This window comes from Chroicocephalus ridibundus, chromosome 14, assembly GCF_963924245.1.
Source record: "Chroicocephalus ridibundus chromosome 14, bChrRid1.1, whole genome shotgun sequence".
NCBI lineage: Eukaryota > Metazoa > Chordata > Aves > Charadriiformes > Laridae > Chroicocephalus > Chroicocephalus ridibundus.
The window spans coordinates 15,519,584-15,534,750 of record NC_086297.1 but is presented as its reverse complement, the minus strand read 5'-3'; the positions used below and the strand labels follow the sequence as shown (position 1 = coordinate 15,534,750).

Here is a 15,167-nt window from a genome sequence, read left to right as displayed (position 1 = left end):
AATGAAACAAGAGGTTTCCTCTGAATATCATGAAATGCTTTTTAACTGTAAGGGTGACAAAGAAGTGGCACAGGTTGCTGGAGAGGTTATGGAATATCCATCCTTGGAGGTATACACAAGCCACCTGGACTTCCCTGGGAAACCTGCTCTAGGTGGTCCTGCTTGAGCAGGACAGTTGGACAAGGTGACTTCCAGAGGTCCTTGCCAACTGTAACTATTCTATGATTTTGTGATTTTGTCTCCATGTTCTAGTGAAAATTCTGTCTTTTCTATGAAACATGGAGAGTAAAAATATTTCTATCTTATGGCAGTCATTTTCAATGAAGTTTCAGTGTTTTCTTTGAAAAGCAGAAGTTCATAATGGAAAATCATTTTTAGAATAAACCAGATTTTCCAGGCAAAAGTAAGTTTGGATGGAAAATGCTCGCAAGCTCTACGTTTGAAGAACCTTAGAGCGTTCACTATGATGAGTTCTTTGTATTTGTGAAAAGAAAACATTACAGTGAAAGGAGAAGTCAAATTCTAAAACTTAGCAAAGATCAGAAGTGGAGTTATCCATCTAAAGGTAACTCACCCCCTCTTGTACATGTGCACATCTATCTCTCCCTAACTTGTCTAAAGAGCCGGCAAGATGAACTCTTGCTACTTAATAAAACAGGATAACGCAGTCTGCAAGACATGCTCTTCGGTAACAGAGATATGTGAATGACAAGAGGATGCTTCATGAGGAAAAAGAATGATCCTGAGCTTATGGTAGTTCAATGCTGCCTCAGGGAACTGCTTTCTAACTCTGTCTCTGTCCCGAAGTTCATACATAATGCCAGGCAAAACTGGCTACTAACTTCTGGTTTTTGCTTTTGAATGTCCAGACAGACGATGGGGTAAGGGTTGAACACTTCCAGTTGCAGCTAAAGTAACAAGTGTGAGACTCTCAGTAACATGATGTTGATGCTAATTGCTCTGCAAAACCAAACCAAAGCACCTTTAACTGGTGAGATCTTGCACTTTGGATCTCCATCTATCTTATCTATTTATGCTTTTGTTGTCTTTTTTTTTTTTTTTAAAGGGTATATTATCCACTTATCACCCTGCAATGTTTTAAAGTTACATCTGTGCGTATCTGGGGAGAACAGCATGAAAAGTGGCCAATTCTTTACACCGTACAAGAACTAGGGCTCCAGCAATAATACCTACGCATCAAAAGAAGACAAGAAAAGTAGTCCTGAATAATTGTCCATTCCCAAAATAAGGAAGTTCTGTGTTAAAATTAAAATGTAATTTTGTACTGAAAGATCGTGTATCATAACTTTTATGTAAATCAGACTGAATAAGGCAGTGCTAAGTTTCTCAACTTTGCAATCTTAATAACTTTTTTTGCATAGGGCTTTTGGTTTGTGCAAGTGAAATAGTTAACGCCTCATAGGTGTTTGAAGGTGTCATTTGAAAAGAAATATTTGCAGATTGGTCTTGGCCAAGTCAGTACAATTTAATTAAGAAAGGAGTGAATTACTCATAAAAGAATGCCCAGGGCTTCCTTCTCTGGCTGTCTAGAGCCTCTTTGAAGAATTGCAGTCACTGATGTTTTTTACCACATCCTGCTTACCTGTCATGGTTTGGTGAAGAGTTGTGTGACCTAAAGGTGTATAAACTCTGTTAACTGCCTCATTTGAAGACAGTTGATACCAGCAGAGTCTGTCACTGCTGCTCTGTGCTCTCTGCTGGACCTGTGGAAATAACCTGCTTCTGCTCCGACCTGATCACAAGTGCATTCTGGTTATTTGATAACAGGTTTTACAAGTGTTTAATATCAATTTTATCTTTCTTTAATAGCTATATGAGTAGTGTCGTAGCATTTATTGTAAGTAACCCATATGCATTTTCTTTCAAGGTTAACTTTGGCATCTTCTTAAAAATTCTCAGGATGCTGATTTCCAAACTAAAAGCTCAGCAAATGACCTTTCATGACTACAAATACAGGTATGTAACAAATAATAATGAAGTCCTAGCCCTTTTTTTTCTCACATCATCAGAAGGTTGCCAGTTTGCCCTTGTAGATCATACATTTACCTACCGCCACCAGGTGTAACAGGTATTCAGAGTATGATATAGGGAAGCCATCTGGGGAAACACGATCCACAAACATTTTCTTATCTGCGAGGTAAAGGCAGGTCAGCACCTGTGTGCTGAGTGTTACAGGCATTTTTTCAAGGACTTTGCAATGCGATAAGATCTCTGCTCTCGGGTGTCCTCGCTGTACACCTGTGGCCTCTACTGCTGTGGCACATTTTTTCCCTGGAGTGTGACAAAAGGTCCTCAAAAGAAAAGGAGGTGTAGAAGATTTATGGGACATCCCTAAGTGACATTAGCATTTCTGATCTACCATTTTTCTCAGATGCAGACACTGTTGACTCAGGAATGTCCCTGGTCTTCTTGCAAACCCAAATGAGAACATTATTCTTAGCCTAAACTCTTGCAGGCCCTCGTTTGGGCTCTCTTGGCCAGAGTCTCAATGTTACAACCTGTCTTACATAGACACCTGAAGTTCACTTATACACAAACATCTTCCTACTTTGTGAGAATAGCAAGGTCAGGCTGCTCTGCAAGGAGATAAGGGTACAGTGAAAACTGCACTTAAATCAGTGGAAACCTGAGGATTTGTTAACTGCTTTCCACATCCCAGTTATTTCCAGTTCTTGGTATCTTTAAACAAAGCATTATGAATCCCTGTCTGCTACTACAGTGCTGCTTTACTAAGATTAATTATTTTATTGTCTATGAGGACTGGGCAGGGGGAGGGGGAATGGAAACTCCACTACTAACTTCCCATTAAATTCCAGTAGTAGATCACTGTCAAGAAGTATATTTCCATTTTCCTTCAACATTCAAGGTCCAAAAGACCTTAGCTATATTCTCCAGATTGCTACATGAAGATTTTTGAGGATAGTCACAGACAGCAGTGCCTGTATTTAACATTGCCTGATGTTTTGCTTTGTATTTTCTTTTCTACTGCTTATAGTTTTGCTAAACTTTCAAAGATTCAAGCCATTCCTCACATTGCAAGCCTTCCTCAGAACTCGCTTTCTTTTGAGATCTCTTCTTTCATCTATGCAAACACGCTTCCAGACTTGTTAAAGAAGATTCTTTCCCATAACCACTATGCTGGTGCATTTTTTTAAAAGTATGCGACTTCTCATAGTACTGCAGAAACTTTCAATGCAGCTCGATGCAGTTTTCAACAGTGATAGGAAGGTCTAAGAACCCTGTTAACAGATAACTCATATTTAGCTATGTCAATATTTTTCTGTTACCTCGCAGCATAAGTTTGATGATAGTGGCCTTCCTGTTCAGTTTCTTGTTACTAACTTTTCACCTTAAACCCAAAGCCAGGATTGCCTCCTCTACACACTTTTCTGATGGTGTGCTTCAAAATTCATATCTAGGAATTTGTCCTCAAGCTCACAAAATTACTAATACTGTTACAGAGTCAGAATATTGAGTGACTATTTCTGGAATCGTTTCTTTGTAGCTGAATTTTTTGGTTTTGTTCCAAGGATGTTGAAAAAATACTATAATTAAACATTTTCTTTTTAAGGTTGGCAAGGTCTACACTTGTGCTGATTCCGTTGTTGGGGATCCATGAATTTGTATTTACCTTCATCACTGATGAACAGGTGGAAGGACTTTCCAGACATATAAGACTTTTCATCCAGCTGACAATGAGCTCATTTCATGTAAGTACTGTTTTGAAAGTACTGTTTTTAGGGGTCATAGATCCACGTATATATGTTGCTTACCAATACATGCCACAGATATACAGTATTCTTATTTAATATTATGCTCCAACCTATCATGTCTCTAAATACTCTATTGTAGTGACAAGATAAAAAATTCACAAGCTGCATATTCAAAATATGTAGTCCCAAAGACCCGAAAAGGAGTCTGGCATCTTCAGAAACAGTGTGTCCTGTGTTCTCTGGTAATGGGTAACAGTTCATCACATATCCCTGTTCTGAAAACAGGATTAAAGTGGTCTATTTAAAATATGTGTTTCATGTAATTCCTAAAAAACATTGGATAGCTTTTTTTAACAAGATTTTCAGGTGATCTGTTGACTTTGCAGTCACACTGAGGAGCTCGTTGATACCATTTACATTAAATAACATTTTTTTACACACATAGATTAAAATAGATTTAAAAAGGTAAGAGTAAATTAAAGTAAGCAGAGAAGCAAGGAGCAGAACATCTTAGCACTTGCCTTACTCATCCTTTACTTCTACTCATAGCCTCGTGAGACACAGCAGTAGTCGACATTAACCTTACTTGGTTGAAGAGAAGGTGCAGATATGCCTCTGCCCATAGGGTGGTAACTGGGTGACTAAGCCAGGGCTTGGCTGTGCCTGTGGTGAGGCACTGGGTATTTCTCATACTTCCAGGTTACTGAGCAAGATATGGGTTATATCACAACAGCCATCTTCTCCTCCTTTGAAGAAAAACGCATCGACCCGGTGCCTATAGATGGATCCTTAACAGAGGTGCCTAAGTCCATTCAAGGAATAATGGAAGCAATTGCATTTTCTGCATTGTCATTTTTTTCTTGGTTGCTTTGCATCCCAGCTTCCACTTACTGGGCTATTGTGAGTCCCAGTCTAGGTGTCCAGTGCCCCATCCTCCACCCCATTCAGTATATAAAGGAGCTTAGCACTTATGAGAAAAATTGCATTTATGTAGGCCTGAGTTTCAACATTGGATCACAGCATTTAACTCCCTACTTAATATAGTTTCCTAACCCTTAAATGCTTGTATTTGCCATGTTCCTACTGGTTGAAGGACTTTTGGTATTTTCTCCCAGAAATAAAAAGCTCACCTCTACATTTTCCTCCCATTGTTCCCAAGATTTTTATCTGGCAAGGTCAACACCTGTAAACCTGTGTCTCATATCTGCTCCTGTATCTCCATAGGAAGGTGTTTTTCCTCCTGGTAATCATTTCAGCTTAACCAACAGGAGAACTCTTCCCATTTTGCTTACAAATAACTATAAAAGGAGACTACAAGTCCTTATGGGATGCCATTCATAAATTCTAACTAAGATTTTAAGAGAGTCTCTTTTTAATGGAGTTGCCATATACCCAGTTAAATCCAGGTAAATCAAGCAGCAATTTAACTTTCCTGAGCAGAGAAAGAACTTGCTGTCTTCTGAAATAACTAGGCAGTTCAAGAAGTATGAACAATTCTTCAGGTGAAGGAATAACAAATGAGGTTCATTCCTGCAACACTCCATTTGAAATGTCTGTTTATCAAACTTTTCAACCCCAAAAAATCATAACAGTGAGAATGTCTGTCCTCCTCCTTGGAGGCTCCATTTCCCTGAAGGATGTGTTCATTCAACGTATCTGCAAAGTGACACTATGCCCTCCTGTATGTAGACTCCCAAAAAGTACTGTACTCATGAACAAATTTCTAGAGCTAAGAAAAAAATCTGTCAGAGCACTTATGTGGGTGGAACAGATAGACGGACTAGTGTCTGCAGGCGGAGAAGAAGTTGCTCACCTATACAGTCATCAGGGTATTTTAGAGATGTTTATGCACTCGTCTGCCCTTCAATCACCCTGTCTTAGTTGTGTATAAGTACGCAGAATCTTGAGGTAGCGAAGGAGTGAGAGTGCAGCTCTGTCAGTATCTTGGCTGTAAGCATGAAGGTGTGAAGGAGCCACACTCCGTTACAATGGTCAATCCTAAATACTCCAAATCCACAGCAAGCTGTTACTGAAGCTCAGTGGTGGTTCTCAGATAGCCACTTATGCACAAGAATAAATACGTTTCTCTGTAACTTTCCAGTTTACAAAGGCTAGGAACTCCATGTGCCAGTCATTCTGCAGGCACAACGCACTGCTGTCTGCTTCAATCTGTGTTCTGCAGAGTTGATGAAAACAGAGTTTTCCAGGTAGTAGTCCTGTTAAACTACCTACTTAGCAAAGCTGTCCTTTACCCCTATCTTCCTGCCTTGACCTTCTTGGTGAGACAGGACAGCAGTTTCCAGATTCTTTTCCTTAATGAGGTACGCAGCAATATCTCTGACTGCAAGTCCTCGCTACTCACTACTCAGACAGACTTCTGCCCTCTTCGACAGTCTGAGACATGAAGTCATCAAAGCATTGTTGCACTTTTCCCACAATTTATGGTGATTCTTGTTTTTAACCTCTATGTATGCATCAGTGCTTTGACCCTGTTATTGAGGCTCTAATGACAATTTCCACTACAGCTTGAGGGGAGACGTGTCCAGGCGGGCAGAAGGGAGCTCATGGAGAGCCACCACCTTAAGGGGGCCTGCTGACATGGTGTATGTGGTCCTCCGTTAGACATATCCTTACTTGGAGAGGTTGCAGTGACTAGATGTTATTTTAAGAAACACAGAATCATTTTAAGTGAAAATTTTATTTACTGGCTTGTACACAGAAATCTGATATAGAAGATAGCTTATTTGTGCCTGCTGGAAAACACAAACTTTGTTCCTTTTAGAGAAACGTGCACACGCTTGGCTACATGGCACGCTTTAGAAGAAAAACTTCTTTTCAAAATACCCAAAGATCTTAGCCAATGTTTATTGCAGATTCTTTTTTTTTTTTTAGCTACAGCATTATTTGTGAAGGGATTAGCAAAAGAGCACATAAACTGTACACAATTACATTTGTTTAGTCTGTAAATCTTCTCAGTAGTTTTAAAAAGCAGTTAAATTGTTTTGCTAAAGAAAACCAATTACCTCTGGGATCACATCTGGAGGTTTTAACTCAAACATTTTCAAGAAGCACAAAATTAAATTCTAAATATGAGTTCTGCTGTAGATATGATGGTTCTTTGCTTTAGAAAGTGGAGCAATCTAAACATGTTGGCTCATTGGTGCATGTGAACTGTTAGCCACTGGAAAAAATACTGGTTTCTGGTGGATAAAACCCAGTTATTTAATGAGTAATTTATCATGTTGCCTTTGTCCGTAGAACTGAAGAACAATTGTGAGGCTTAGACATGCATCTATCATTTCCTATTGGTTATTATGATAACGAACATTTCTCCTGAATTTCTGATTTTTCTTTCTCCGTCACACAATTTTAAAAATGTGTGCCTTAGAAGTCATGGCATATGGGAAAGATTTCTAAGTATGAAGTGCCAGGTATTGCCAAAAAAAAAATTAATACGAGGAAGCATTAAAGAAATCAGGATATAAAATGAACATCAAACATGAATAATCAACTGAATTTTCCACCTTCTGGTATGATTTTACAGTGCTTCTGCCTGTTACTGCACGTTCTGGTCTTGCAGCAGCAATGAACTAAATTCACATAGGGATTTACAAACTTACATTCAACGCAGAGGCACCACTAGTATTCACAAAGTTCTCTCCTGATCTGGTGAGTTCCTACATCTCTGGCAGTGGGTATCATCAGGCTTAGCAACCACAGGACTTAACAGCACCGTGTAGTTTAGGTCCTATTTCTGCTTGTGGTGCCTGTGAGGCCAAATTTAGAGCTCAAACTGAGAACACAAAAAACCCCACCCAGTGGAGACATTTTCATGGACTTTCTATCCAAAAAAGAGAACTATCTCCAGTTGCAGAAGCAGTTCTGCATAAAAAGCTCCTTTTTAAGGTATTAAATTTGTATTTATCCTTCAGAACCTCTCTCCATGACTTCCGAGTCTTCTGTAACTACTATTCTAAAATTCATCCCCATAGTAAAATATCATCTATTATAAACTCTAATGACCACAACATTTTATTATCTTTTTTTGCATATTTCTTTGGAATAATTCAGATGCAGAGGATTATTTAAAAGTTATATTAATAAATGACACATCAAAATTACTTATATTTTGCTACTGTAACCCAGGTGAAGCATGAAATAAAGTAGACATAAAATACATGGAAAAAGCAATTATGGTTGCTATTTCTCCTGCCCCGGTTTCCACTCCTGTGGCAGATAAACTGTTCTTTTTCATACTTACTGCACATATGCTTAAGGAATTAATGGCTCCAAACCTTTCAGGATTGATGGAAAATTAACAGTAGGCTCAACATGCTATTGGTTAATGCTAGATATGCTAAAAAATATTGAAGCTGCTGTGCATGTGAATATTTTTTTTAAGATTTTGTCTGAGAAAATCAGAAATATTTCTGGAAAAGTATGAGTGTGAAAACAATTGAATGATGTCAGCTGTATTATATATGGTTATCACACCTTTTACTTGTGATATGAACATTGCCTTGGTACTGATAGTCAACTGCATTTATTCTCTTCATCAGAACTTGTGTCATAGATGTGTTTAGACACACCAAGAGAAGTGCATTTCCTGAAGCAATGGTAATAAATCTGCATATCTGTGCCAGACTGATAGTCTGAGATGCATGCGTATAAGTTGTTTTGATCTGAGATAAAATACAGACAGAGAGGAGGAAAATGGAAAGAGTCATTTTGGGGTTAGTTTAAAACAACTTTTATCTCTAGGATTTAATTTATTTTTTTAAAATATAGAATCATAGAATCATAGAATTGCTGAGGTTGGAAGGGACCTTTAAGATCATCAAGTCCAACCTTTAACCTACCCTGACAAAAGCCACTTCTAAACCATGTCCCTAAGTGCCCCATCTACCCTTTTTTTAAACACCTCCAGGGATGGTGAATCCACCACCTCCCTGGGCAGCCTATTCCAATGTTTAATAACCCTTTCAGTGAAAAAATGTTTCCTAATATCCAATCTAAACTTCCCCTGACATAACTTGAACCTGTTTCCTCTTGTCCTATCACTTGTCACCAGGGAGAAGAGGTCAGCCCCCATCTCTCTACAACCTCCTTTCAGGTAGTTGTAGAGGGTGATGAGGTCTCCCCTCAGCCTCCACTTCTCCAGGCAAATGTTTATTTGAGTCAATTTCAAAGGAAAAATGGCAATTCAAAATAGCTGTAACAATACAGATGAGCCTTAAACTAGCACTAATCCCTTGATATATCATTAATTTTTAAAAAGGACCCAAATGAGATCGCTTTCAGTAATCTCGTTGACAAATTCAAACAAGAACATGGACAATATCAGTGCATTTTTTGTTTTACCATGTTTAGAAATAGCAGCAGTCACAGTATGACAACAGTAGTTTGAAAAAAAAAAAAGTGGCAGCAGAATGAAGGTAACATGGAAGATCAAACTGGGTTGTATAGCCTCTGTTCTTCAGCGTCTGCATCAAACTTGCCCTACATTTGCTAAGGCACCGTATGAGAACAAGTTAATGGGTACTTCAATAATAAGTACATACAGGCAATGAGTTTCCTTTTTGAAAATTAAGAAGCATTGTTTACCCTTATGGCTTTAACGCCGATGTCATCTTTAAACTGAAACTTCAGGTTTTTCCTGTTCACTCTAACTTTTTCCACTTACTGTCTTTCTCTTACAGGGTTTTTTCGTAGCGGTTTTATATTGCTTTGCTAATGGAGAGGTAAGAGACAATGCTATGAGAAAAGTTTTAGTTGATTAGTTAAGTATATTAATGACACCAAGAAGGATAAACACACTAACTAGTTCTGCTTATTTGAGAGCATGGGTGCATTCTTTGGAACTGGTGTAATTGTTTTGTACAAAGAGAACAGCAAGACCTCTCGCAGGTTTGGGATTCAAATGCAAGATATCTCCACTGAAGCCTGAGTGGCTGTAGCACTGTGGAGGTACAGATACCCTGGGGTCTCTGAAATACCAGCAGACATTTATGGTCAGCCACCTAAACCCCACTTTAATCAGCTGGAATCACAGCCTTCATGTTGACCAGGCTGAACCCTCTCTTATTTTACCCCAAAGTCCATGTGAAGTGACTAAATCTGGAGTGCTTTAATATCTTACATAGCAACGTGTTGAAAAAATAATTTCATACATGCACTGCTCAGGACATCCCTAAACTCAATGTGAGGGGATTCCTTGTCTGGAAGTTGTATCCTGCTAGGCCTCACGGGACAGCTGGGGGTTCAACCTGCTCCATGCCTGGATTTAGGCAGATCAGTGATGGCTCTTATGCAAGGAGGTGACAGCAGAGAAAGCTAACCTCCTGCCAATGCAGGGTGAAGCCTGAATTCAGACCAGATTGCTTGGGTTTTTTGTCTAGCTGAGCTTTGAATCCCCACCAAGGACAGAGGTTCCACCACCTCTCTGGTCCTTTGTTCCAGTGCTTCACTGTACTCAGGAGGAAACAGCTTTTCCATATATCCTGTTAGAACTTCCCTTATTTATTTCAATTTATGATCACTGTCTCTTGTGTCCCTACCAAGCACTTCTGTAGAGTGCCTGACTCCATCTCCTCTACGATCACCTCATAGGCAGTATTTAGGCCTTCAGCATGAACGAGCCCCATTCATGTAGCCTCTCCTCATACGGCAAGTGCTCCAGCCCTGATCTCTGCTGATAAATTCAAGCTCATCAGCATAATTCTTGTACTGGTGGCCCAAAATTAAATGCAGTATTCAGAGGCAGTCTAACAGTTACTGAGTAAAGGAGAACAATCACTTCCCTTGATCTACTGGCTTTGCTCCTGACCATACAACCCAGTGCCTCCATCACCATCACAGCTGCATGCTGTCTTTGCCTCGTCAGGCTGACTTGCTATAAGCTACCTCAGAAAATAATGCTATGTAGGCTGTGGAATTAATCTCACTTAATTTTAAATGTTTTCTAAGTTGAGCCTCACTGTCTGTACTACCCTCATATTTGGTCTGGGTGCACACCTCCACTGCTTGCAATAAACAGGCATGTACCCGGTGTCAGTAGCACTTAAGAGCATGTCACAGCCAGCCGGCGTGGGACACACTACACTGACACAGGTACATGAATTTGGACACCTTCTTAAAGGCACTAGTGAGACAAATGAGATGGGCTCTATACAAAACATATGTTAGGAACGTATATTCCTAGTATTTAACAAGGAAACCTGGACCAGTTTTGGAACTACTTAAATAAAAACGAGAGCTGGCCCTTGTCTGCAATGCAGGAGTACTTGTCTAACATTTATGAAGGGCACAGAACTGCTAGCATATCTCTCAAAAGAGCAGTTAGAAATTGCTCTTTTGGCCTTCTACCTCCTGGTCCAGCTGAGCTCTCAGGCCAAAGGTCCTACAGGTTAGAGTGAGGGCACGTCCCGCTCCTCTGCGCAGGCCTGGAGCCCTCCCTCCGTCCACAGCACCGGTGCAGGTGGTGTAGGCAGCGGGACACTCAGTGCTGAGGATTTAAGGCAGGCTGCCAGATAAAAAGCTTTAACAAAACAAACCAGATAGCCAAGCACAACACTACAGCAAGCTGCGTGGTCCTTATTTCCACAGCCCTTGGTCTCTCCTCCTCACTTCATCGGACTGTAAACATGAAAGTCACTTGAGCTCTCCCCCACACACGCGTTAGGATCACGGTGTACTCAGGGCCCAGGAAAAACTTTCCTGAATTAGACTGAAGAGAGTGGACTTGTAAGATTGACTTAGCAAACAAGTCTGGTTCTACCCTACAAGGAACTTGCCAGGTGCAAGTAGTACCCCAAGGGGTCAGGAAGCTCAGCACTTCCACAGTCCCTCTCATTTTACACCTAGCCTTTGGGTTCATGGACTGCAGGGTGGTCACAGGGCACCACCGTGGACAAACTGCTTTCTTCTTACCCCAGGTGAAAGCAGAGCTCCAGAAGCAGTGGTCCCGCTTCCTGCTGGCAGATCCCTTCGGCTGTAAACTCTGCTTTCTTGGGGAAAACATAAAATACCTCAGGAAATGTTCACAGAAACAAAAAAAACAGCACCTTGGCAACAAACACCACTTGTGCCTGGAGGCAAGAGAGCCCTGGGGCATGCAGTTCCAGCAGGTGCTAGTGAAACAGAGGACACATCTCAGCCCAGAGCCAGGCTGTGCTCTCCCACCTCGTCCACGGGCAAGCATGTCAGACAGCAGTGAAGGGGAAGTCACCACGGGAGAGACAACTGAGGAAGTCCTTGAAGAAAGCGAGATTTAGAAAGCTGTTCACTAGGACAACACCTTCCAACTACCACAGTATTTTGAAAGATCTTCTTGCACCTTAGAATCATAGAATCATAGAATTGCCCAGGTTGGAAGGGAACTTTCAGATCATCTACTCCAACCACCAACCTAACTCTGACAAAAACCATCACTAAACCATATCTCTAAGCACTGTGTCTACTCAGCTTTTAAATACCTCCAGGGATGGAGCCTCAACCCCTTCCCTGGGCAGCCTGTTCCAATGCTTAATAACCTTTCAGTGTAAAAATTGTTCCTAATATCCATCTAAACCTCCCCTGGTGCAACTTGAGGCCTGTTTTCTCTTGTCCTATCGCCTGTTCCTTGGGAGAAAAACACCAACTCCCACCTACCCCCTCCTTTCAGGGAGCTGCAGAGAGCCAGAAGGTCTCCCCTCAGCCCCCTTTTCTCCAGGCTGAACACCCCCAGCTCCCTCAGCCGCTCCTCACAAGACTTGTGCCCCAGACCCCTCAGCAGCTCCGTTGCCCTTCTCTGGACATGCTCCAGCCCCTCAGTGTCTTTTTTGTGGTGCCGGGCCCAAAACTGGACAAAGCCCTCGAGGTGGGGCCTCACCAGTGCCCAGTACCGGGGAATGGTCACTTCCCTAGTCCTACTCACCACACTGTTCCTGACACAGGCCAGGATGCTGTTGGCCTTCTTGGCCACCTGGGCACACTGCTGGCTCACATGCAGCTGGCAGTCGACCAACACCCCCAGGTCCTTTTCTGCTGGGTAGCTCTCCAGACACTCCTCCCCAGGCTTGTAACGCTGCATGGGGTTGTTGTGACCCAAGTGCAGGATGTGGCACTTGCCCTTGTTGAACCTCATAGCATTGGCCTTGGCCCATCGATGCAGCCTGTCCAGAACCTCTGCAAAGCCTTTCTACCCTCAAGCAGGTCGACACTCCCACTTAACTTGGTGCCATCTGCAAACTTATTGTGGGTGCACTCAATCCCCTCGTCCAGATCATTGATAAAGATATTAAAGAGAACTGGACCCAGTACCGAGCCCTGGGGAACACCACTCGTGACCAGCCACCAACTGGATTGAACTCCATTCACCACCACTCTCTGGGCCCAGCCCTCCAGCCAGATTTTAAGCCAGCGAAGAGTACTCCTGTCCAAGCCATGAGCAGCCAGTTTCTCCATGAGAATGCTGTCAGAAACCATATCAAAGACCTTAATAAAATCCAGATAAACAACATCCACAGCCTTTCCCTCATCCACCAAGTGAGGCGCTTGCGGGTCACCTTCAGACTGTACGGATCTCTGGGATGTACAATGCAAGGAGGAAGCACTTAATACCGCAATTGTTCCATGTTTTTTAACCTGAGAAAAATGTTAATCGGGTTGCTGCTAACCTGTATGGCTGGCGTAGAAGAGGTTTACTGGATTGAAAAATGCTTTTGAGTTGAGCAGTCTGGAAGATAACTGATGCTGAAAGAGATGTACACAGGTAAGCAAGATTTATTCTGGAAATGGGTAGACTCCGTACATACACAATGTGTCCCAGCAGCTTCATCCATGCTTGACTGCCATTCTACTCACATAATAGAGATGTTTGTTTTCTTTTCCATAGGTGTGTTTCATAAATAGAGATATGTGTGTAGAAGACTTCTCTCCACAGACTGAAATCATCCCGCATCTCAAAAAAAGTTTCAGGCCAAACCAGACACATCTTGTTTAAGCAAAATTAAAGGATTTATATATATTTAAAAAGAATAAATGCTTGGGAAGAAACAAAGTTTTACTTGCACTTTTGAGCATCTTCTCTTAAAGTTTAGTGATGGAAACTTCATTATGAAATGAAAGACCAAAATGTTTTCTTTTGAAAGTGCCCAAATGAAATCTTTTGATACAATTTTTGTTTGCTCATTTATGTTTTCACTGTTTTTTTGACACAAGCCACACATTTTGATGCATCTGCAAGTTTGCCCTACCTGTGGCCCAAATGACAAAGTAGATCAGTGCTGCTTCTACCTTCCTCCCAGGGGACCGAAGTAGATAACGACATGGGATTGTGACAGCACCAGAAGAATCTTGTGAAATACTTCTTCCAGCATTTAGCAAGAACCATGCTGAAATTTTAATTGTCACATAGGGCTCACCCAGCAACCTATGAAATCCAATTAAGATTGTTAATATTCTATGAGCCAGTTTCCAAACTTGCAAATGTGAGCCAATTGGCATACTGAAAGGAAAAAAAAACCAACAGAAGTATTAGCGGGCAATGTTTATCTACAGTATAAACATATACCCCAGGCACACACATGTGTAACTGTCATGCCTGCAGCTAGTTACATAGCACTTGTTATGAGTTTTTCCTGTACATTACTGGCAAGCACTCTATTTTAACCTAAATGTCTTCAAATGTAATAAAACATACCCTGGGCAGCTGGCTCTAGGTGGCCTTGCCTTCGCAGGTCCCTTCCAACCTCAACCACATTTCAGTGAAAACACTGTATGTCAGATAAATAATTTTCAGGGCTGCTCATGGGCATCTTCTCTCCACCAGGCGCCAACAATGTGCCTGCCCTTCTGGCCTTCCCTGCTTCTACATCTCCCCATGGAGTGGCTTTGTCCTTAGACTGCTGGTGGCAGCTTTACAACTGCAAATGCCACTTTTTTTAAGAGAGGTTGCCTGTAGCTTCAATGTGTTGCTTGAGCAGACTAAGTTTATGCAGCTTATATAACTTAACAATGCTTTTAAAAATTATTTTTCAGTCTACAAATGTTTAGACATGTAAACTTTACCAGTTATATATACTGTTTTCTTGCAAAGAACATACAAGTTCATTGACTAGCACTAGGTCAAGAACACATTTGAGCTATCACATTTCTGGTGTTTTTCAAAAAGTCTTTCTTTTACAGTTCTATCAGTGTTAAGAAGTTAACCTATTTAATCAATACAAGGTTGTATATTTCAGTAAAATATTAATACAATGCAAATTTTTAATCTGTTTTAAAATATATCTGCAGTTTTACAAAGCTTTTTACCAGAACATGCACTCTGCTTATGTAGCATTTTATTGCGGTGGATTTCTCAATCACCTATTACAAACACCAGACACTACATGTATATTGACCAAGTCTTCTCCAATTTAAAAAAGACTAATTTCTTCTAGAGCTATTAAAAAG

At 41.0% G+C, this 15,167-nt stretch overlaps 2 protein-coding genes across 4 annotated transcripts in view; one reads left to right on the top strand and one right to left on the bottom strand.

Annotated features, from left to right (window-relative positions):
- The window catches only part of GLP2R (glucagon like peptide 2 receptor), a 31,888-nt gene extending 19,879 nt beyond the window's left edge, over nt 1-12,009 (top strand). For 2 of the 3 annotated variants that reach the window (XM_063352131.1, XM_063352132.1), the window contains 4 exons: nt 1,889-1,977; nt 3,593-3,731; nt 9,434-9,475; nt 11,669-12,009. In XM_063352131.1, coding sequence (XP_063208201.1) covers nt 1,889-1,977; nt 3,593-3,731; nt 9,434-9,475; nt 11,669-12,007 — 609 coding nt within the window. In that variant the 3' untranslated portion in view covers nt 12,008-12,009. Of the gene's footprint in view, nt 1-1,888; nt 1,978-3,592; nt 3,732-7,278 lie in introns of all 3 variants that reach the window. The other variant, XM_063352133.1, reaches the window with a different exon arrangement.
- GAS7 (growth arrest specific 7) overlaps nt 1-15,167 on the bottom strand; it is a 160,143-nt gene that overhangs the window by 19,619 nt on the left and 125,357 nt on the right. The gene's annotated exons all lie outside the window — the stretch shown is intronic.